The sequence below is a fragment of the Meles meles genome, chromosome 19 (genome assembly GCF_922984935.1).
Source record: "Meles meles chromosome 19, mMelMel3.1 paternal haplotype, whole genome shotgun sequence".
NCBI classification, from domain to species: domain Eukaryota; kingdom Metazoa; phylum Chordata; class Mammalia; order Carnivora; family Mustelidae; genus Meles; species Meles meles.
The window spans coordinates 47,279,318-47,301,492 of NC_060084.1; the positions used below are offsets into that span (position 1 = coordinate 47,279,318).

The following is a 22,175-nucleotide window of genomic DNA, read 5'->3' on the forward strand; positions in this document are numbered from 1 at the left end:
GTTGCTTGGGCCTCAGTTTCTTCTCCCGTAATCTGGGCTCTCCTGTCCCCCTTTCCCAGCTGTGAGAAAAGGACACAGTTCCCCTTCTCTGGCCTGGGAGCCCGCCCCTCTTCCCGCCCCTCTGGGGACCTAGGTGTTCTTGTGTGACCATGGCTGTGTAGCAGGTTACCAGCCCCTCCACACTTTAGTTCCTCCTTATGATCCCCCTCCCCCAGAACTCGCCTGCACAGATCAGCAGCCCTACCAATTCCTCTCCTTTGGCGAGTCCATTTCCAGGCCCTCGACTGCCCCCCAGTGGCCACAGAGGGAAAGCTGCTGGATCACAGGCCTTCAGGCCCGGCTGGCCTATTGGGGACACCGGAGTCTTACCAGCACGTGGGCCTGGTGCCATGTGTGCCAACCAGGTACTGGGCCTTGCTGCATTGTTCTCTTGCCTACTCCAGGACCTCTTCATCCTCAGTTGACAAAAAAGGAAATGAGCCCAGAACAGGGAGTGGTCCATGGCCATGCCCAGGTTCATAATCCCTTGGGCCTTATTTTTCCACTTCCCTTACTTCCAAAAATCAGTTCGTTGCAATGGTTAGAGCCTGGTTGCCCGAGTTCAAGTTCCGACTTTGCCACCCCTTTGCTGTGGTGCACAGGCGGATGACCCAACTTGTGACTTGACTTTCCTTATGCCCCAAATGTGGGTGCTTTTGGCACCTTCGCAGGGTTGCCTAGTCTGTTAAGTGTATTACATACCTTGCCATGTGGTGGGCTGTTTAATCTGTGTAAATCCACCAGCAGACTTCTGAGCCAGAACTGGGAGGGATGGCAGCTCCATTCCCGGCCAGATGTGGGATTTTTTCCATCCTAAACACCAAGTAACCGATGGGTCATGCACTTGGTGTGCTGCTCTGAGCCAAGGCACAATCTGTATGGCAACTGTAGATCCCTCAGGAGTGATACAGACAAGTGAAGGGCTCAGAGGGGGAATAAACTGTTTAGGATTGCGCAGAATTAGGGTCAGAGCTGGAAGTCAAGTCTGAGTTCAAAGCCCAGACTTCACACTGGAAGTAAATGGATCCCAATAACCCGGGCCGGGGAAAATTGAGAGACCTTGGCCAGGCCAGCTCAGGCTCAGCATCTCAGTGTTCCCCAGGTAGGGGGTGGGTTTGGTCACACTGGGCCACTTCTCCAGCCTCAGCTTTCTGGGGTCTGGTGTCACACGCCCACTTAGAGCCCTTCAAAGGTCCCACCCCATTCATACGAAGAGCCAATCGCCATGCAGGACCGCAGAGGTGGTGCCACCTGAAGGCCCAGCTCAACCTCTGTGCAGGAACCTGGCACACCGCTCCCCTCAGGTGGCGGCAGGTGTGGGAAGTGGCACCCCACCCCAACTCTGGGGAGGGACCAGCTCCAAAAGGTGCACGCCAAACACTCAAATACCGGGAGTGAAGGCTGGCTGTCCCAGTCTACCTCCTTCAGGTAAAAAGCCACCTGCCCCTCCTGCTTTGTTCCAGCAGGGGGACAGAGTGCCACCTCTGCAGCCCAGGCCCCAAGTGGGGCCATCGCTTCAACAGCCACTCCTTTCAGTTTCACATCTTACTGAGAACAGGAGAGGCAGGATGTGGGGGGAGGGGCAAGAGCCTCCAGGTCCCACCCAACCACCAGTCCAGCTGGGGCAGGAAGGCTGGGCTTCAGGCTTCAGTGGCTATTGATGCCACCGCCCCCCAGGGGGCTCCCTGGGCTGCTCCTTTCACAACGAAGAAGTGAAGTTCAGGGCTCCTTCCTCACGCCCCCCAGTGGAAGGGGAACAGCCAGCTGAGAGAAAGAGACCAGGACGAGGATTACGAATGAGGCAATTTATTAACCCAGCATTTGTTCTAATGCTTCTTGTTGGCAGCTGCCACCTGTGGGAAGAGATGAGAAAGTAATTAGGATCAGGAGTGGGGTCTGTGTTCAGGCATTCTGGAGCAGCTCCCACTACCTGAGGGACACCAGGCCAATGGGGCTGTGGCCTGAAGCATGTTCCCTGGGTCCCATCCCTACACCCTCAGGCACTTCCCCATTTTACAGAAGCACCAACTGGGACTTGAGGACAGAAATGGGATTCTAACGCCCACTGCCCTGTCACCCACACTGATGCCCGTGCCAGGCTCTGCCCTGCCCTGCCCTGGAAGAGTTCAACAGCTCCTTCCAGGCTGCCCCCGAATGCCCAGGGGGCTGACACCTATTCTTTTGCTCCTTGACTAAGTGGCTAAGCCCCCTTCAAAGCTCCTAGGAGGCCTAAGTCAATGATACATAAAGAAGAAAACCAACAATGGGTCCATGGCTGGTGCTGGGGGCTCCCACTGTGGTAGCCCACTGAGCCCTCACTACCACCCCCGGGGGTCTATGGTGGGGGGGGGGGGTGGCGGGACATGGACAACTGGCTCCAGGCAAACAGACTCTGCCCCAAGGTGTCCAGCCAACAAGTCATCTGGACGGAGACTGGAATTCCAAGCTGGACTGCCTCCCCCTCTCCACACCTGTCCCATCTGGTGCTCAGCAGGCATGAATAGGAGGAAACAGTGCAGCCCCAAATGCTAAGGCGGTGGACATGGGCAGAGGCAGCTGTGTGTGAGGGGAACAGGTCCTGCACGAGGAACAAGCCCAGCTGCACCACAGGCCTAGGGCCCTTTCACCCCAGCACCAGCATTTCCAACCGGCTCTAGCAGGAAAGCAGTCAGAATTTTCTCCTGCTCCCTCCCCACCCTGGGCAGTGCCCTCCAGGGGAGGACACTGACCTAACAAAGCTCAGGCTCTGAAGCTCCCTGCGCAATGACTCAGGGACCCAGCCCTGGCCCACACCCAGGCCTCACCTGTCCGGCGATTCTGTCCAGATCTCTCTGTCCCTGAGGTGTCAGTTTGCGGCCCCTGTGGGAGAAGTCATGCAGAGCACTATGAGCACAGGCTCTCAGCCCTGTCACTGCCAGGCCCCTCCTGGATGCGAGCCAGGCTTCCCAAGAAGGGACCTGGCCACGGGCCCACATGACACCAGCCAAGTCCCACTGAGGGCCCCAGTCAGCTGCATTCTAACGAGCTGGGGCAGGAGCGGGAGCCCCCCTGGGAGCTGCCGGGGTGTCGTTTGTGCAAGTATTAGATCAAAAGCCCCGAAAAATCAATTGGGAAAAGTTAACGAGCAGGCTAATGAAAGCGGACAGTCGCTAAATTACCTTCCTGGAGCTTGGGGTAGTCAGCCAGGGAGGTCGGGGCAAGGCCCCTCACTGTTCGCTTTTCTGCAGAATCCCCTGCCTAAGGGGCAGCTGCAGCCTGTGCAGGACAGACCCAGCACTTCCCCACATGGGGGAAGGATGGTTCTAGATAACTTCATTACAGGTGATCTGACCCCAAGTCTCTTCATCACTCCCCCCACCCCTGCTTACCCATCTTGGTCCTTTTCCACCATTTTCAGCCCCTCTAGGGCTTGCAGGACCCTGCGGGCCACACTCTTGGAGCCTCTACTGAAGTGGCTAGGCATGACCCCGTTTCTCTGGCGTCCCCCGTAGATCTTGGTCATGGAGCCGACCCCAGCGCCGCCCCGGAGGTACAGGTGCCGTGCTGTGGAAGCTGGGGGTGTGTGTGCAGATGTGAGGACGCTTTCCAAGCAGAGAAGGCTCCTCTCCACAGCTGAGGCAGGCCGCGGGAAGGACCTTGCTCAAGGTCACACACAGATCTCTTCTGTGTGTGGCCGCTAATTCTTCCCATTGTATAGCCCGGGGAACTGAGAACACACACCAAGACCCAGTGGCAGGCCCCCTTCGCCCAGCTATCCCACACTTAGTGTCCCCGCACCCTGCACCCAGCCTGGGAGACTGGAGGGCCTGCCACAGCCGTGCTGCTGTGAGGTGGGACTCTGTCCTGCAGGTAGAGCCTGGCAAATGCTTTAGCCATGACTGTCCACCTCCGCGTGCCTAGGCCTGAGGGGCAGCAGGGTAGAAGGGCCAGGCTGCCACCCAGGTGCAGCTCCCTGAGCCCCTCAGCTCCGGAAAACTCAGGATTAGAACAGACACCCCACGCAACCTGGAATGTGTATCCCACCCCACCAGGGACACAGGGTTCTCATCCCTAGCCTGGCTTGGGCAAGTCCCCAGTCCCTCACTGTTCTGTTCAACAGGCCTGCTTCTCCAGTGCCCTGTGCCATCTGCTTTTCGTCCTACTCCCCGAGGCAGTAAGATGGCCTTGGCTCGCCACTCACCCTCATCTGAGAACCACAAGTTAACGGTCCCTCAGAAGAGCGTGGCTGTCACTGCCCAGGCGTCTAGCGTCGTTCTCCTTCACAGAAAAGCCAACAGGCTCCGGAAGACACTGGCCTCATGTCACACAGCTCTGAGCAACAGCCCTTCTAGACTGTTCTGGCTTTCTACCTCAGGGGGCCGCTGAAATGCGAAGGAACTGGGGGCCAATCCAGGGCCTCTAGGTCACTCCAGGGCTCCTGAAGCCCAGCACATAAGGTTTAGTCCTACAGCTCAGAGAGAATTAGGACTCACTCGGCCAGTAACCACTCACTCCCAAGAGCCAGTGCCAGGCCACGGCCATGACCCTCCAGCGCTGCCAGCTCAGGGTAGGGTGAAACGGTGAAACTCCTCCTCCCTGCCTGCCCCCCCCACCCCTGTAAGATGGTCTCTAGATACAGCTGAGGGCTTGAGGGTCACAGCATGGCCAAAACCATCTCTACCCATCAGGGCCACCACACACCTGTTCCTCAGGCTCCCTGCTTGCGGCCTCTGCTCACTTTAAAACCCTTCTCCTTGATTCTTGCTCCCTCTTTACCCCGCAGCCCACCCCCCACTTCCAAGCCCAAAACCCCCTTCCAGTGACCTCACCGGAGCACCCCAGACTTTCAGACCACCTCGCATGCCCAGCAGTCACCACCCTTCCCCGCCGAGTCTGTCCCAGAGCATGCCCTGACTGGGGTGGAGACCCGCTCTCCCACGCGGGCTGCACCCAGGGCTGGGGAGCGCAGGACGGCCTCACAAAGGGGCTGAGATGAATACTGAACGCATAGATGCCCAGGAGAGGCCTGGCCAAGACCGGACCAAGGCTCCACCCAGTCTTGATCTGGGCTCCGTATGAAAAGGGGTGGCCAGCCCCTGAGCTGTGCAGTAACATGGGGTCTGAACCCCAACACTGCTGCTCAGCAGCTGTTAGTCTGCCCCTGATTCCGGCGGTCTGGGCCACGGTACCTAAAGGGCAAGATTTCCTTCATCCGAGGAGGGAGCAGCAGAGAATAAGCTCCAGCCAAGTCCAGCTATTAGTTTCTTCAAGGAAGGGGAGGTGGGTTCTGTTAAAAATTTTTTTTAAAAGCTGCATAAAGTCATCTGGTGTGGTGTCAGACATCACAAGCCTAGGTGTCCCCCCACCCAACCCCGCTAGTAATATTTTCCTGACCCATTATAAGGAAGAGTATTAACTTCACAAATTGAAAAGTATTACAGTCAAAAGAAACGAATTCTACAAAGTATTGGCCTGTTTTCCACACCTCCCCACCCCTGCTGGAGACCCAGGTCCCAATCCCTTTGAAGTAGAGCTGTTATGCCACAAATCCAGGCCATCCTGCGGTTTATGAGGGGCACAGTGAGCTAGGTGTCTGCACAAATGGCTTCTCCTCGAGTCCCTCTGAGTGCTCTCTGCTGCGATCCTCTTGGGAAATCCTGTCCCTAGTAACCAGTCTGCACCTCCACCTGCAAAGGAAGGACCAGCAGCACGCCCTGTGCACTGGGCCACCAGGTGGAGGAATGTCACAAGGAGTGCGGGGGGACTGGAGGACCTGGCAGACCACGGGAGCTGCACAGGTGTCTTCGCAGCTCAGCATCTCAACAGCTGGTTTTAAGTTCAGATCTGTGATCCCATCCTGACCTACTGGGTCACAAAGTTGCCTCCCAGATACATCTTGCCCTCAATCAACCCTTCTCTGCTGAGCTTCTAAGGACAGACTACTTTCCTGGCCTTGTCATCCCTTAACTTGTTCCTGCATGGTCTCCAAGGCCTCCATCCTGCCCATAACACAGCAGGAGTCAGAGAGGACCAGGTTTCATCCTACCATGAAACGCATTTAGATGTCCCAAATTCAGCAGCAGCTTGCTGACAAGACAATGGATTCTCACCTCACTCCCAAGCAGGACCTTCTGTGGTCAAGAGACTTGCCCAAGGCCATACTGAAACACCCCCTTCACAAAGCCCAATGGTGGCCTTTCCTTGATGCTCTTAGAGCAGCTCCTGACACATGTTCTTTCCAGCCCTACCTCACCCTTCACCCCACACCTGTGCCTCGGTACTTCTCACTCCTATAGCTCTGTCCCTCTTCCAGAGCACCCTCAGGTGGGTTCTGCCATCTGTCCTGTTTTACCCGCCCCCCACCCCGCACCCCACAATCAAAACCTGATCGCTCCATGATGGCTCCCACATGCCCCGAGACTTGAATCCCCACATCACCTCCTTCCAGAGCTCAGCCTCCAGGACAGACCCCTGCCCCACTGTGCTCTGGTTCCACACCCCCAAGGGGACGAGCCAAGGCCCCATGATCCAGAGAAGGAATAAAGCACATACAACACAGACCCTGGTTTTGGAGTTGGCCTCCCAGGACTCTCTCAGGGTCACCCTGCCTGTCTGTGCCTCAGTTTCCTCTTTGGTAATGAAGTATCTCCTAGGACTTGTCCTGAGTATGAGCTAGCCCTAACGAGGTGGGAGCACTCCAGCTGGCAAACTTCCCCTGCAAAGGGTTAAAGTCAGAATTTCTGGTTTAGTAGGTCACGTGGTCTGTCACAACTGCAACTCTGCCTCTGGTGTGAATATAAAACAGGCGTGGCAGTGTCCCAACAAAAAGGTACACACTCTGAGGTGCCTGGGTAGCTCAGTGGGTTAAAGCCTCTGCCTTGGGCTCAGGTCATGAACCCAGGGTCCTGGGATTGAGTCCCACATCGGGCTCTCTGCTCAGCGGGGAGCCTGCTTCCTCCTCTCTCTCTGCCTACTTGTGATCTCTGTCAAATAAATAAATAAAAATCTTTAAAAAAAAATTAAAAAAAAAAAAAAAAAAAGGAGTATGGTGGACAACTGGGTTGCTCAGTTGGTTAGGTGTCTGCCTTTGGCTCTGGTCATGACCCTGGGGTCCTGGGATAGAGCCTCGCATCAGGGTACCCCTGCTTGGCAAGGAGCCTGTGTCTCGCCCTCCCTCTGCCTGCCGTTTACCCTGCTGGTGTGCGTGCTCTCTCTCAAATGAATAAAAAAATCTTAAAAAGGCGTTTGGGAACCTTGAGGAAAGGAGGCCAGGAGAGCAGGTAGAGGACGCACACTTCATGTAAGCTGTCAGAAAAGGGGCAGGGCGGGCAGAAAGAGACCACAGCCACAGTAAGATTCATCTGTGTGTACTGCCCAGTGTCTTTAACTAATTTCCCACTAAGCTTTCCCCAACTACAAAAACATAAGCCATGAAATGCAGCCAAGGGAAGAGAACTGGAGATCCGCCCCCTCAAGTGATGGCGTGGGTGCGGTAGATCTGAGGTGTCACTAGCTGGCACGTTACCTGACCTTTCTGACAACCACCACGAAAACAGAAACCACCAGTATTACCTGGTAGGTTCTGAATTAGGCAGATTAAACAAATGTATCTACCTGACCACACCAAAAGGCCAGAATTTCTCACTTTAGACCCAAAGCCGCCTTGACCAACTGATTCTTGGGGCATTGCCAAAGGTCATTTAGGGCCAGGCAGCCTTTGTTCCCAAGACGGATGGATGGGGTGGTGGTCTCATTCAGGCTCCATCACTGATGTGCCCGGGGAAGTCATGTCAGCTTCCCTCCACCAGCCCCATTTTCTAAAAGCACAGCAGCAATGCCCACCACATGCCTATGCCACCCACCCTACCCATGAGTTGACTGTTTCATCCTCAGTGGTCTGAGGCTGTGGCCGAGACATACTGGCCCCTATGTCCAGTCTAGAGCCTGAATTAGCGTGGATCTCATGACATTACATGCACAAGTCCACCACAAATCTACGAAATTGTCTGTGTTCCGAAGTGCCAAGGCAACCTATACCAAGGCCAACTCTTCTCAAGGTCATCCCGAAGTCTTCTCAACTTCCAAACCTTGCTTCCCACCTACTTCCTATCTGGAGACAAGCTTTGGCCAGAATGGAGCCCCTATACCACAGAGGAAGGCTGAAGGTTGCAGAGGCCACGGGCCCTTAGTGAAGGCCTGTGCAGAGGCTACCACCTCGAACAGTCCTGCACTGAGCACCCCTTATAATTCCTAAATGAGGCCTTCGTGGGGTGACAGCTTGGGAGAAACCCGAAATGTCAAGGACAGGTGCAAATTAGCACTGTGCTATCAGGTGCTACATTTAAGTCATTCATTCCAAGTTGTCATCACTGGAAGACTTAATAAAAGAGGGGAGGCTGGCATGGTTACAGGGTGACCATAAGGCCTTCTTTGGGCCCTTGGAACCTACTAAGATTTACAGCAAAGAACGATAAGGCCAGACCCCACCTCTTAAGAAAAACTTACTAGAGAGACAAGGAGAAAGCTGGCCTGATGATCTGAATAGAAACTAGACAGTTGACTTGAAGTCTGCCACAGATACACTTTACAGCATTTTTACAGCCATAAGCTCATTTGATTCCCACTGCAATCCTGCAATGGTACAATCGTTATCCCCATTTCAGAGAGGACCGCAAGAGGCACAGGCAGATAGAGGTCACACAGTCAAGTGGTGCAGAAGGACCTGAGTCTAGATCCCATTAACACAGAAAGATAAATACCTCCCTCTAAACATACCCCCTTTAAATATAAACACTCATTCGACTCTGGGTTTTCCTGGAGGCTCAGAGGAACCCACAGGTCCTCACATAAACCTCTTACAGAGAAAGAGACTCAGAATGTGAAGTTACCGAGTGTCACACGGGCCATGCACAGACAGTCTGAGGTTTCACTTCACACTGCAGGCCAGCTACGACTTAAAGAGTTTCACCTCTCTAACAATCTTGGGTCAGAGATAATGGGAAGGTATGGTGTGTGCCAGAGGTCACCCAAGCCCCCACGCCCCAGCCAGAGGCCCGAGTTCCTCACCAGCTCGTGTGTAGAACCAGTTCTCATCGTAGGGAGCAAGCTCTTTATGCTTGGCCAGCTTGACGGTGTCCACCCATTCAGGGACTTTCAGCTTCCCAGACCTGGGACCAACAGTGAGAAAGGCACGATTCAGGAGCCCGCACAAACTCCACCGCCCAAATCCCCTCTGCTCAGCACAACGGCAGGTTAATAGGAGGCCCATGTGTCCCAGAATACAAGACATCAGAAACCCCACTACAAGCCAAACGCAGCCTCATACAGACAAGAGAACTCCACGAGACCTCGCACCAACCCTCCCCAGAAGAAAAACAACGCCCACCGAGGAGCCAGGCGAAGACCACAGCCTCCGTCCGCGGTGAAGCCCCGGTTCCCACACTCACTTTTTGAGGAAAGCTGCCAGAGCTCTGACGAACTCCTGCTGGTTCACGTCTTTTACAGTAACTCCAGGCATCTGAGGGAGAAGGAGCAAGCACGTGAGCTCAGGACCCGTGCGGACGAATGACAGGAGCCGGGACCTCGCCCCACGCGACCGAAACCGCCGCACTCCTGTTACTTCCCAAGGCCCCGCTTCGGGACTGGGCCCTAAAGGCCCCTGCGTCTGTGGGTGCTCGAGTTCACCGCCACTCAAGATCTCTGAGGGGCGCAAGAGCACGGCCTGGAGCCGCTGTGGAAACGCTAGAAGACTCTGGCCCCCGATCCGAGGACGGCCCCCTCATCCACGCCGCCCACTTGGTCCGGTCTCGTTTTCCGGACCGCGCCGACCGGGCATGTTCGGGCCTGCCGCTCGCACGTGGCTGCGGCTCCAAGGGGTGGGACGGCCACACACAGTCGCCCCGGAGCCCCCGGGCACACGCTCCCGGCTGGGGAGTCCGGCCCTGACGCCCCGTGCCTAGCCCGAACCGGAGCGCCCGCCTTACCGTGCGGCCTCCGCGCTGCCAGCCAGGGGAAAGGGAGCAACGGGGTTTCCCGGGCGCACAAGTCGGGCGTCGGGTCTCGCGAGAGGTCCGAGCGCTCGCGAGAGCGCGGCCAGACGAGCAGCCCCGCCTCTCTCAGGGCGAATCCGGCTTCGTCTCGGCGGAGATGGGCGGGTGCGTGGTGAGAAGGCGGGCTCGCGAAGGGAGAAGCCGAGAGCGAGGGGATGGAGGCGTGCTTCTTCCCAGCCCTTTCCCCTCCCGGAGCGAAACAGAGCTCCCGTCCTCAACTGTGTGGTTTCGTTTGCGTCGATGGTGGCGGAAGGAATAGCAGCGGAGGACACGGTGGTGGCGGAAGTTGTGCGGCATTTGAATGGACAGGGGGAGAGTGACCCGACCACCACCCCCTTTCTGGGTGGAAGTGGCTTTTCGGGCCGGAAGTGGGGGTAGTAAGGGCGGAACTGTGACAGGGAAGCCTGGGGAGACACGAGGAGGAAATGTGTGCGACCACCAGTTCTCGCGAGAGCAGGCGGAGCCGGACCACCCCTGTTAGGGCGGAAACTGCTTCATCGCGGCCCAGGCGACCGCAGTGGGAAGGAGGCACCGCAGGCAGGGAGGAGACCGGGGCAGGGACAAAGAGGCGGAGGCGGGACCTGCGAAGAAGTAAGGGCAGCTCTGCTGCCTAGTGCAGGAATGTGTTCTCTCAACGCTTTGGGAATCTATCCCGCTGGGAATCTATCCACCTCACTGACCTGTCCGGGTCCAGTCTGCCCACTTGCCCTTTGAACGCTTCAGTTTATCCGTGAAGAGAAAGAAAATACAATTTAAATAGATATACTGAAATCCCGTTTGTTTGCCCGTTTTAAATTACTGTACCCGTACATGGTGTATCAAATTAATTATTTATTTATTTATTTATTTATTTATTTGACAGATAGAGATCACAAGTAAGGAGAGAGGCAGGCAGAGAGAGAGAGAGAGAGAGGAGGAAGCAGGCTCCCCGCCAAGCAGAGAGCCCGACGCGGGACTCGATCCCAGGACCCCGAGATCATGACCTGAGCCGAAGGCAGCAGCTTAAACCACTGAGCCACCCAGGCGCCCCTCAAATTAATTTTATCAGCAAATATTTTTTGTGTGCCTGCTCTGTGCCAGGCACAGATAAACGTTATGTAGTGTTAACATGCGTAGTCTAGTGTAATCCTTGTCAGGTCCAACAACCAAACATTGAAGGGACTCACTTACTGTCCAATAAAATTGTTAACTTGCTGAAGAAAAGGAGACTTTTAAATGTGTGTGGCTATTATGTTGAAAAGACAGTTTAAAAAACAAGATCAAATAATATTTTTTTCCACAGTGAGATACTGTGTATGCAAAACGCCTTGGTTATTAATAAGCCAATATGTTATGCCAGTATCTGTTAAAAAATTAAAACCAACTATTTTAGTTGGTTCAAGCTGCTATAACAAAATACCATAAATAGTGGCTTATAAACAACAGAAATTTATTTCTCATAGTTCTGGAGGCTGGAAAAGTCCAAAATCAAAGTGCCAGCAGATCTAGTGTCTGGTGAGGGCCAGCCTCCTCGTTCATAGCCATCTTTTTGCTATGTCCTCACATGGCAGGAGCTCTTTGGGGAATATTTTATTATGGCACTAATCTCCCCCAAGGCAACGCCTCCAAATGTCATTACAAGTGGAAATTAGGTTTCCTATAGGAATTTTGGGGGGTGACACAAACATTCCGTCTAGAACATAAACTATGCTTCTAAGCATGAAAACATCATGTATTTAGTTTCATGCACAATGTTGTTGAAACAAACCTGTTTCACACTTAGAATAGTTTGTGTCTCAGATTTTCCCCCCAGAATCAACATATGTGTGTTTGACTATGTAAGTTGTATACATGTGTAAGTATAAATGTCCATATACTCGGATAACTTATATTTACCTTTTGTACATTTCTGATACACATTTTAAAGATTTTGACAGAGAGAGATACAGTGAGAGAGGGAACACAAGCAGGGGGAGTGGGAGACAGAGAAGCAGGCTTCCTGCTGAGCAGGGAGCCCGATGCGGGGCTCAATCCCAGGACCCTGGGATCATGACTTGAACTGAAGGCAGAGGCTTTAACCCACTGAGCCACCCAGGCGCCCCTTGATGTACATTTCTAATATCAGTGCTGAATCATTTAAGCTTAATTCACTTGGATCAATTTACTTAGTATTTCTTTTTTAAAAAAGAGCTGTCCAGAGGAACTCTGTAGTGTGCCTCACCAAACAAAAGAAGACACGGGGATAATACAGGTTTTGGGGGAAGAATGAATGTTATGTAAAATTTATATATTAAGCAGAACTTTAATGGACTCAAGGCAAAGCAGATCCTATATAACAGCATCAGCATCATGCCTGGGCGGAGAAGCAGACACAAGGTCCTGTTTCTTCAGAAATTATAGAGTTAAGATAAATGGGTAATGTTATTTTCAGAAATCCCTCCTCTGAAGGTCTGCACCTGGGTTGGAAATCATACCTGCTTCTCTATGTTAAAGTGCTCCTTCAGGCAAGAGTGAGATGTCCCCTTCTCACTATTACTATGATTTCAAAGAGCAAACTTTCTGACAGTCTATGATTTCAGATAACATGGTTTCTCAGTAGTACATCATTGGTGTTAATTTTTACAGATTTGTAATCTTAACAACTCTATAAGGTAGTTACAAACCAGGCAACTGAGTTTTAGAGAGTCAAGTTGCTTGACCTTGAGCTGGGATTTGAATCCACAACTGATGACTCTCCTTTTTCAATAATTCTACAGATAGAGAATTTAAAAATGATTAGAAGTTGTGGTACATCTAGATAATAGAATGCTATTCAGTGCTGATAAAGGAATTATCAGGACATGAAAAGACATACAGCAAACTTAGATGGAAAAGAACGCAATCTGAAAAGGCATACTGTAGAATTCCAACTATATGACATTCTGGGAAAAGAGCAAACTTATGGAAACAGTAAAAAGGTCATTGGTGGCCAGGGGTTAGTGCGGGTAGAGTTGAATAGTAGGTGGAGCACAGAGAAATCTTAGGACAGTGTAACTAACTCGTGCAATATGGGTGCCTGGATGGCTCAGTTGGTTAAGTGTCTGCTTTTGGCTCAGATCATGATATCAGGGTCCTGGGATCAAGTCCCACATTGGGCTCCTTGCTCAGCGGGGAGCCTGCTTCTCCCCCTGCTTGTGCTCTCTCTAAAATAAATAAATAAAATCTTACAAAACAGAGCTATTCTCTGTGATACTATAATGGTGGATACATGTCATTGTATATTTGTCCAAATCCATAAACTGCACAAATTTGAGTGAACCCTAATGTAAACTATGGACTTTGGGTGGCAATGACAAATCAATGTAAGCTGATCAACTTTAAAAAATGTACCACTCTAGGGGCACCTGGGTGGCTCAGTGGGTTAAAGCCTCTGCCTTCAGCTCAGGTCATGATCCCAGGGTCCTGGGATCGAGCCCCACATCGGGCTCTCTGTTCAGCAGGGAGCTTCCTGAAGAGAAGAAGAAGAAGAGCTTCCTCTTCTCTCTCTGCCTGCCTCTCTGCCTACTTGTGATCTCTCTCTGTCAAATAAGTAAATAAATAAAGTATTTTTTTTAAAAAAAGTACCACTCTAGTGGGGAATGTTGATAGTGGGGGAGGCTGTGCTTGTGTGGGGGCAGGGAGACCATGAGAACACTTACAGTGGGCTCAATTTTTCTGTGAAAAACTGCTCTAAAATGTAAACATTGTTTGAAAAAGAAGAAAACTGAGATACCATTTGAAAATTAAGATGTTCTACAAAGAAATTCAGTTTTTCAACTTCTCTTGAAAAATCAGAAGTTGTGGCAATAGCCACTGTCCTGCCTGGCGACAATCCACTAAGGTAAAGGAGGCTGTTCCCTTAGGCAGGGCATGCATTCTCAGTTTTCTAGGGCTCGTCCAGTTTTCTTTATTCATTTATATGATTTGCTTGGCCCTGTATGCATTTCAGTTTGTAGCCCTCTGACAGCTGGAAACGGTCTATGCCTGGCACTGAGTAGGCACTTCATTGTTGAATCAGTGAATCTCCCACTACCAATCTTTCTTATATAGCTATAAGAAATCCAAGTTTATATTTATTTGTGCTAGTTACTGAAAAGTGAGTTGAACAAGTCCTTCGTGTTAGGATAGACTAGGTTACAGTGCGGCAACAAACAATCCCCAAATCTCAGTGGCTTAAAACAACAAAGGTTTATTTCTCAGTTACTCACCCAAAGGCAGACACAAAATGAAAATACTCTCCTGTTTTTGCATGTATGGAGACAGACATGAGCACATAGGTATGTACAGAATCATATGTTAAATATTCTGGAAAGTGAACTCATGCAAAAACCTATTTAGATACTGGTTAGCTTAAACTGCACATCTCTCACTTTGTTGGGGATTTAAAAATGTCCCAGGACCCAGTGAGTAAGAGAATACCACTTTCAGTCAAGGAAATGCCCACACTACAAAAGGAACCAAAAGCTAATGAAGCACCTGAAAGCTTTAAAAAAAGAAAAAAAAAAAAGTAAAGAAAAAAAAAGAAAAGCTGGAAGCTTGTACTACATTAAATCCCATGCATAAATCCAGAAGCAAAACACCAAACATGCAGTGCCCGCAGGCTGTTGCCTCTTGCCCAGCAAGGCTTCCATCTCTGGGCTTCTAGCTTAGGAGGGAGATAGAGCCCAGACGGCCAATATGCAGAGCCACAGAGGGGGCTGGACTGGGTCGGAGGGAGGGTCCAACAGGCTGGAATCCTCTTCCTCCAGCAGGAGCTATGAGCAGGAAAGAAGGGGGTAGGACTGGATCAGATCCATTTCCTTTCCCAGAAACCCCCTCTTTTTACCCCATCCACCAATCCAGGCCTCATCCTTGCTCACCTGGATTATAGCAAACGCTTCCCTCTCAATGATTTTCCAACCTCCAGTCTTGTCTCTTTCAATCCCTCCATCAGAGCCACCATACTTGTTTTCTAAAGCTCAGGGTCTCTATGTTCCTGCCTAGTTCAGAAATATTCTCTGGCTCCCTTTCATGCACAGTTGCTGGTCTGGACTCCTAAGACTGGCATCCAGACCTCCAGGATCAGAAGTCTCCCCAGCCTCATCGCCTTCTGTTCCAGCAGTTTTTCCAGGCAGGTTTCCTCACCCACACACCATACCCAAGCCACCATCTTGGATAGAAGAATTCTCAGCCTTCCCTCCCTGTCCCCATAGGTTTCATTCCTCAAGATTCCTTTAGTTCTTTCCAGGTTTGTCACTGAGCTTTGTGGAGGCATCCTGTTTTGCCAAGTAGAATGGAAAGTCCTTGAAGGCAGTTATCAGATCTGCAGCAGGCAGCTGCAGGGAACCTGAGGCTGGAGTCAGGAGATTAGGCTCAGCCAGTCTTGCCATATGCCCTTGGGCAAGTCCCTGCTTTTCTCAGTGCTCCCTTTTCCTTGACATGAGGGCATGGGATATTTGCTTTTAAGCACAAAATTAGTAAAACTGGTTCACCAAACAACTCTCGACTGCAATTCCAGGAGTCAGGTTGAGAAGCCTGGAGCCTGAGTCTGAAGATGTTCAACATGCTGACCCTGGTTAGTCCCTACTTACCCTGGTACCTCCATTTCCCAACCATTCCTATCCCATTTCTTTCAGGGAACAGGTTACCTGGTGGGCCACAGGGATGGAGCAGGGAGATCCAAGGAGGATTGGGAGGAACAGAAGAGGTCAGGCGGGGAGCCTGGGAAGAGTCTTTCAGACCCACAAGAGCCTCAGCTGCCTCCCGCTGCAGCTGCCGCTCTGAGGGGGCAGAAGTCCAGGCCAGGCGAGAAGCTCCAGGGGCCTGCAAAAGAAAAGAAAAGAAACAGAGTGGGAACCCCTACTCTGCCCATTCTCCAAGTCCTCTCTCAGCCTCTGGTTACTTCACTATCCCTTATCTTCCTTTCCCCAGGCTCAATTTCCTCCCAGGGTCCTGGATCCCACTTCTTTCCCAGGACCTGTGGCTGCAGCAGAAGAGGGTCTGGGGTGCCACAGGGCTGGAGTATCAGAGTCGAGCATCTAGAAGCAAGAAGATAACAAGGGGGTTAAACAGATGGATATGGACATGTACACATGGAAGTCTGGGTACCTGCTGGGCCGTTAGGCTTTGTGGACTTGGGCAAGTCCCTTCCCCTGTCTTAGCCTGTTTTGTTTGCTATAAAATGAAAATCCCTGCCGCTTCTTTCCCCCAGAGCTACTATGGCAATGGTATCAATTTTTAAAAAAACATATAAACAGCGAGAGGGACAGGGATGGCTGTTCCTGCCCTACCAGAGTCTAGTTTCCTTCCTCTAGTTCCCCAATCCCCATGGAACTTGAGGAGCACCTTTAAGAAACTTTCTCTAATGGCCTCTGACCTCTACTGTAGGCCTCTGAGGCTCTCACCATCACGCCCCACCCCAACCCACCCTTTCAGCAGGCAGTTTGATTCCATTTTATCTGTTTAAGAGGATTTAATAGCTACTGCTAGTAAAGTCCAGGGCCTCTGCTAGGGTATATTCTGTACATTATCACTAATTCTCATTACAAAGCAAAAAGAAGGTAATCGTGTCTCCAACTTACTGATAGAAAACCAGCTTCAGAGAGGTAAAGATACTTGTACAAAAAGTTCTCAGTCAGGCAATGGCAGAGCTAGGAGTGCCCGTCCTCACACATTAGTCTGAGACCTTGTGTTCTATATCATCTACTGTGGTGTCCAGGACAGTATTAGGCACATTATAGACAAATATCCTTCCCTCCCTACTCACGCGCGGGGCAGGGCAGAGGGCCCTTGGGATTCTCCAGGAAGGGGAGTCGTCAGTATCGGGCGAGATCCTGGGCAGGTTGGGAGGGGCCCATGAGTGGGCAGCCGGAGGGAAGTGCCAGGGTCAAAGCCTAATGAGGGTAAGAGAATGCAGGAGTGTATAGGGGTTAAAGGTCATGACTTCCATCTTCCTTCCTACTCTGCATCTTCTTCCTCTTCTCTTTCTGGTACAGCAGTACAATGGTATTCAAATATTTGTTGAATGAATGTTGAATTAATCTTACCAGGAAAGGGATGCAGAGGGACAGGAGGTTCTTGGCATAGCAAGTGGCATACCACTGGAGGTTGCATGGAAAGTCCTGGAGGCAGCCAGTGTCCAGGAGCCCAAGGGCCTGGAGGCACTGGAGTCCAGGACAAAGGCAAGGCTTCTGGGGGATGACTAAGCAGCAGAGGCCCCCGGGAGTTATCCTGCAAGGGCAGAGAACACAAGTTGGAGTCAGATACGAGGCTGGGGAAGGAATGAGTACGTTCTAGGGTGGGGTCAGGACCTCAAAACTTTAGACTTGGGAGGGCTAAAAGTACCACCCTCCCATTTTTTTACCCATAGAAGAGAAGTGATTTGCCCAGGAGGATACTGCAAATCAGGACTAGCTCTAGAACCCAAGTGTTCAGGGCACAGAAGGAGGGGTCTGGGCAAGGGCTAGTAGAGGAGTCGCTCCTCCAGGGCCCAGTTTCTCCTTACCTTCCCAGGGGGTGTCAGTGCCAGTGGGACTGCCCCATGGGGCGTCTGAGGCTGGGGTGCTATGTTTTCCTTTTCAGCTGTGAGGGAGCAGGGAGAGCTCTGATGAGCCCTTTATCCTGACCTCCACCCCACTCCAACTGCCAACTGAGTTCTTACTTCCCTCTGGCCTTTTTCTACCCAGGGATCTCACTACATCCTCCTAACACTTGACTGCATTTAAAGTTGGAGAGACTGAGGCCACCCAGAGAGCAGAAACTTTGCCTGAAGTCACATACCAATTCCAATGGAGGATCTGGGACTCTTTTTCCTACTTATGCTTTCTCCACCCCAAACCCGGACCCATCCCTGGCCAGACACTCACCGGGGACCCCGGGTCGAGTGGCTCCCTTCTTGACATGGGTGGGAGCTTTGGGAGGAGCTGCGCCTCTCCTCATCAGTCCCTGAGCCAGATGCCTCTTTAGCTGTGCCTCCTGTTGCCTACGTAAGGCCACCTGGGCAGCCATGACCCTCCGGCGCTCCCTAAAACAGGGGTTGCAGGTCAAAAGTCAGCCTCGCTTTAGATGAGTCCCTTCCTCCTCCCTTCCTTGGATCTCATTCATACTCACAAGATGAGGACACATTTATGACACTCGCAAGCCTGAAAGAGGCACAGGCGCTTGTGGCCCTTCAGGTGGGCAGTGACGCCGTGGTTTCGGCAGCGGGCACAGGTGGGAGAGCGACTGACAGCTCTCCTGGGGACAAGATCCGTGCCCGGGGCAGCTTTGGTCTCACCCCCTGGGGCAGAGTCGGAGGCACAGTGGTGGACAACAGTGGGCATTTCATTGGCTTCCATGGATCTGGGGGCAGGAGTGGGAGGTCAGGGCGGCCACATGGGCCCTTTCCTGACCAGCCCTCCTGCCCCTGGGAGGCCACACCTGAAGGGGTTTCCACAGCACCCATCTGCGGCCTCAGATTTCACCCTCGCTCCTCGCACCCCACCCCCCAAACCGCCTGCTTTCTTCCCCCTTCACCCCACTGCCTTCCTCGGACTTCCTTCTTCCCAGAAGGCTCGCCTTCTTCCCCGGCGCCCCTCTCCCCCTTCCCTTCTCAGCTGCTGGCCTGTGCTTCCTCCTGCACAAGCCCCATGCTCATACCCCTGCATTCATGCCCCCCCTCGGGGTCCTACACCCCCTTTTCCCCAACGCCCTGTTCTGAGAGTTCTTCTTGCCGTCGTCTTCGGCGACTCCCATCCCTCCCTCCTGCACTGATCCAATCCGACAACTACGTTCATGCCCCCTTCAATTCTCAGCGTCATGTACCTCCCGCAAGTCAACGTTCCCCTTGCTCCCCTTTTAAATCAGAACGCTCTCTTGCCGCCTCCCCGCCCCCCACCCCCGCGATTACTTTATTCTCACGGATTCTTCGCCCCACTTTCAAGAATTATTTTCATTCACTCGACAAACGTTTACTGAGCCTCTTCCAGATGCCAGGCCCCCTCCTCACCGCACGGATTCCCGTCCCGCACCCACATGCCCTCCAAACTCTGAAGCAAACCCGGTGGTCGCCGCGCCCAGCGCTTCGGGGGCCTTTACCCATTCCCAGCAACCGATCTCATGCATCGCCCGGCCCACCTCCCCAAGGCGCACCACCGCCTCGCGCGGCTGTTACTCGCGTGCACCCCCTTTCAGCTGCCGGGCCTGCGGCCTCGCCTTGCTCCAGGGTCCAGGAGCGCGCCCGGGGCCCGCGGTGTGGGGGAGGGGAGGAGAGGGGCGCGAGGAGCGCGAGGGGGAGGCGGGGCAGGGGGTCCAGCGCCACAGAGAGGGGGAGAAGGGACAGGGAGGGGCGGGGTCGTGTTCGCGTCCTCGGCCCGCGGTTACCACAGCCTCGAGCGAGCAAAGTCAGACTCAGTCAGGAGGACGCGAAAGGACTCGGTGAGGAAGTGGCGTGAGGAACGGCCGCGCTCGAGCCCGTTTTCCCGCCCCTTCTCACAAGGACCAATGAGCTTCAAGCGTCATGTCTCGCCATCAAGGCAAGCGACCAATGCGCTTCAAGATCCTCACTGATGGGCCCTCCCCTTACCTCTAGCCCACCTCGCCTCGCGCCAGGCTGTCAGGCCAGCCAATAGCGCGTCGAGTTGAGTCTTATCCCCCCCCACTTGCCCCTCCCCCTGTGGCTTGCCTTTCCAGATTGTTACTCCCCTTTGGGAGAGGTGGCCAATGGGGCGTCGAGTACTGCTCCCAGGATAAGACTGGCTCTGCCCCCTGCAGAAACGGCTGCCGGGGCCGACCCCCCAGGCGTTGACCTGGACCTGTCTGCGCACGCGCAGTCTCTCCCTGTAGCCTGCACCGCGCGGTTTTGCCTCTTGCGCTCCGGGCTTCGACCTCGCTCGGGCTGTTCTTCTTCGCTGTGTGGATGCTCGTTTTTCTCTCACTTCTCTCCCTGTGCCCCAACTCCAGATCTGCCCTTCTCCTTTTATGCGTTTCCTCTCCTCTGATTTTCCTGTTTCCTTCCCTTATCCCACCTCGGGTTGCGCCCCTTTCCATGTCTCTCTTCCTGTCCGTTTAGGTGCTGATTTTCCTAACTTCAGTTTTCCTGTTCTCTTGAGAGTTCCTGTCCTTCTGTCCATCCTGCTGATTTTCGGCCCCCCTTCCTCCACGTTTCTATTTTCCGAATAGCTTGGCCCTGTCAACCCCCCGCCCCCCCTTCACTCTCTTTCCGAGAGGTGGCTGTATTTCTGTATTTCCTTCACCCCTTTCCACTCTCTGCGTTCATCTCCCTCCCCGGTTTCACCTCAGTTCGTCAGTTGCATCTGGGCTCCACTCTGTCATCCTCACCTGCCTTCTCCGTGTGTCTCACGGTTTTCCCTCCCACCCGCTCCTGTTGTCCCCCTTTCTTTGTGCTTCCCGCCTCGGTCTCCCCCCCCCCCCCACCCCCAGTGCCACGTCTTTGTGTGCCAGGCCTCATTTTCCTGCCTCTCCTATTGTGCTCTGGCTGCTGGTCCTCTGACTCCCTGCAAGGTTCCTGGCCACCAGCTTGCTCCTCCTCCTCTGCATGGTTTCTCTTTTGCAGGCATAGCATCCCCTCTGACCACCTCTTCCTCCTTTCCGCCTGAGAATTTCATTCCGCTCTTTTCTGTTTGTGTCTCCATTTGTGCTCAGACTTCTGGATCCTGTCGTTTTGCATTCCAGGCCGAAGTGTGCCATCTTCTCTGATTGGCCCAATCCCTTTGTGTGATCCTTTGTCAGCCTTCATTTCCCTGTCCTGTGTTCCATCTTTTCTGCGGGTCTCAGCCACTTTGTTTGCTACAGACTCCTGAATTACAGAGCCCGTGTGCCAGGCATTTTGGACAGAAAAGGGTGGCAGAAGTGACCTCTAGCAGACTGCTGTGCAGGCGAGCAGTACTAGACAAAGTTGGACAGGTTGTTTGGGGCCAATCTAGCAGTGGGGGATGTGGGTGTGGGAGGCTTGACTGCCTACTAAAGAGGTTGACCTTGATCCTTTAGGTAGTGGTAAGACGGAGAGAGACTGGAGAGCCAACATTTATGGAGAGTTTAGCACTTGCCTGATACTTTATATTAATAAGCTTAGTAATTTTCAACAGCATCCTCATGAAATGTATTATTAGCCCATTTTATAAATGAGTTCAACAACTTATTGTAAAGGAGGGGTAAAGATTCTAACCTTACTCCACCTTTGAGTCTGAAGGCTGTGAACTTTTGTACGATCTACATTGTTTTAGTATTTCTAGTAATCTTCATTCCCCACCTGCATTCCCTAACCCTCCTGTAGGCGCTCACTTCTAGTGGTTAATGCCTATCTTTTGGTTGTTGTGTTCTTGTAAGATGTGCGGTGTCTTGTGTGAACGTGTTTTTTAAAAAGTTTGTTTATTATTTATTCATTCGTTCACTCATTTAAGTACACCTAGCATGGGGCTCAAACGCATGACCCTGAGATCAAGAGTCACGTGCTCTTCCTACTGAGTCAGCCAGGCACCCCTGCACATGTAGTTTTATTACTTTAAAAAAATGATTTTAGGGTGCCTGGGTGTCTCCGTGGGTTAAGCCTCTGCCTTCGGCTCAGGTCATGATCTCAGGGTCCTGGGATCAAGCCTCGTGTCCAGCTCCCTGCTCAGTGGGGAGCCTGCTTCCCTCTCTCTGTCTGCGTCTCTGCCTGCCTCTCTGCCTACTTGTGATCTCTCTCTGTCAAATAAAATCTTTAAAAAAAAAAGATTTTATTTACTTAGAGAAAGAGAGAGCATGGGGGAGGTGCAGAGGAAGCAGGAGGGAGAGTCTTAAGCAGACTGCACACTATACACAGAGCCTGAGGTGCGGCTTGGTCTCATGACCCTGAGATTAGAACCTGAGCTGAAATCAAGAGCCAGACGCTTCACTGACTGAGCCACCCAGGCAACCCTGTGCCTGTGGTTTTAACTTATGCAAGTAATATTGTGTTTTTATTTAAAATAATCAGCACTGTATTTTTCTGATCCAGCCATGTACATGTTATGTGTATGTCTAATCAGTATTTTTTTTTAAGATTTTATTTATTTATTTTGACAGAGATCACAAGTAGGCAGAGAGGCAGGCAGAGAGAGAGGAGGAAGCAGGCTCCCTGCTGAGCAGAGAGCCCGATGCGATGCGGGGCCTGGA

At 52.5% G+C, this 22,175-nt stretch overlaps 2 protein-coding genes across 2 annotated transcripts; both read right to left on the minus strand.

Annotated features, from left to right (window-relative positions):
* Positions 1-1,829: 1,829 nt before the first annotated feature.
* RPS19 (ribosomal protein S19) lies at positions 1,830-10,116 on the minus strand. Its single transcript, XM_045989297.1, has 6 exons — positions 10,002-10,116; positions 9,465-9,535; positions 9,085-9,185; positions 3,408-3,591; positions 2,844-2,898; positions 1,830-1,892 (listed from the first exon to the last, which is right to left on the minus strand). Exons 2-6 carry the CDS (start codon positions 9,533-9,535, stop codon positions 1,866-1,868), a joined length of 438 nt encoding a protein of 145 aa, XP_045845253.1. The 5' UTR covers positions 10,002-10,116; the 3' UTR covers positions 1,830-1,865.
* Positions 10,117-14,289: 4,173 nt separating this feature from the next.
* DMRTC2 (DMRT like family C2) lies at positions 14,290-19,428 on the minus strand. Its single transcript, XM_045989049.1, has 9 exons — positions 19,404-19,428; positions 18,153-18,383; positions 17,909-18,066; positions 17,548-17,624; positions 17,090-17,273; positions 16,810-16,936; positions 16,021-16,081; positions 15,692-15,866; positions 14,290-14,818 (listed from the first exon to the last, which is right to left on the minus strand). The coding sequence occupies exons 2-9, from the start codon at positions 18,377-18,379 to the stop codon at positions 14,706-14,708; spliced, it is 1,122 nt and encodes a 373-aa protein (XP_045845005.1). The 5' UTR covers positions 18,380-18,383; positions 19,404-19,428; the 3' UTR covers positions 14,290-14,705.
* Between the last annotated feature and the right edge of the window lie 2,747 nt (positions 19,429-22,175).

What these genes read in the sequence shown, in the direction of transcription:
- RPS19 (XM_045989297.1), bottom strand. Translation starts at nt 9,535, where the DNA reads ATGCCTGGAGTTACTGTAAAAGACGTGAACCAGCAGGAGTTCGTCAGA. An exon ending in CTGGCAGCTTTCCTCAAAAA is followed by an intron (nt 9,186 to 9,464) that starts GTGAGTGTGGGA and finishes TGTTGGTCCCAG; the next exon opens with GTCTGGGAAGCTGAAAGTCC. An exon ending in GTGGAAAAGGACCAAGATGG is followed by an intron (nt 2,899 to 3,407) that starts GTAAGCAGGGGT and finishes CTTCTCCCACAG; the next exon opens with GGGCCGCAAACTGACACCTC.
- DMRTC2 (XM_045989049.1), bottom strand. Translation starts at nt 18,379, where the DNA reads ATGGAAGCCAATGAAATGCCCACTGTTGTCCACCACTGTGCCTCCGAC. An exon ending in CATAAATGTGTCCTCATCTT is followed by an intron (nt 18,067 to 18,152) that starts GTGAGTATGAAT and finishes CCCCTGTTTTAG; the next exon opens with GGAGCGCCGGAGGGTCATGG. An exon ending in CTCTTCTGCTGCAGCCACAG is followed by an intron (nt 15,867 to 16,020) that starts GTCCTGGGAAAG and finishes TTTCTTTTGCAG; the next exon opens with GCCCCTGGAGCTTCTCGCCT.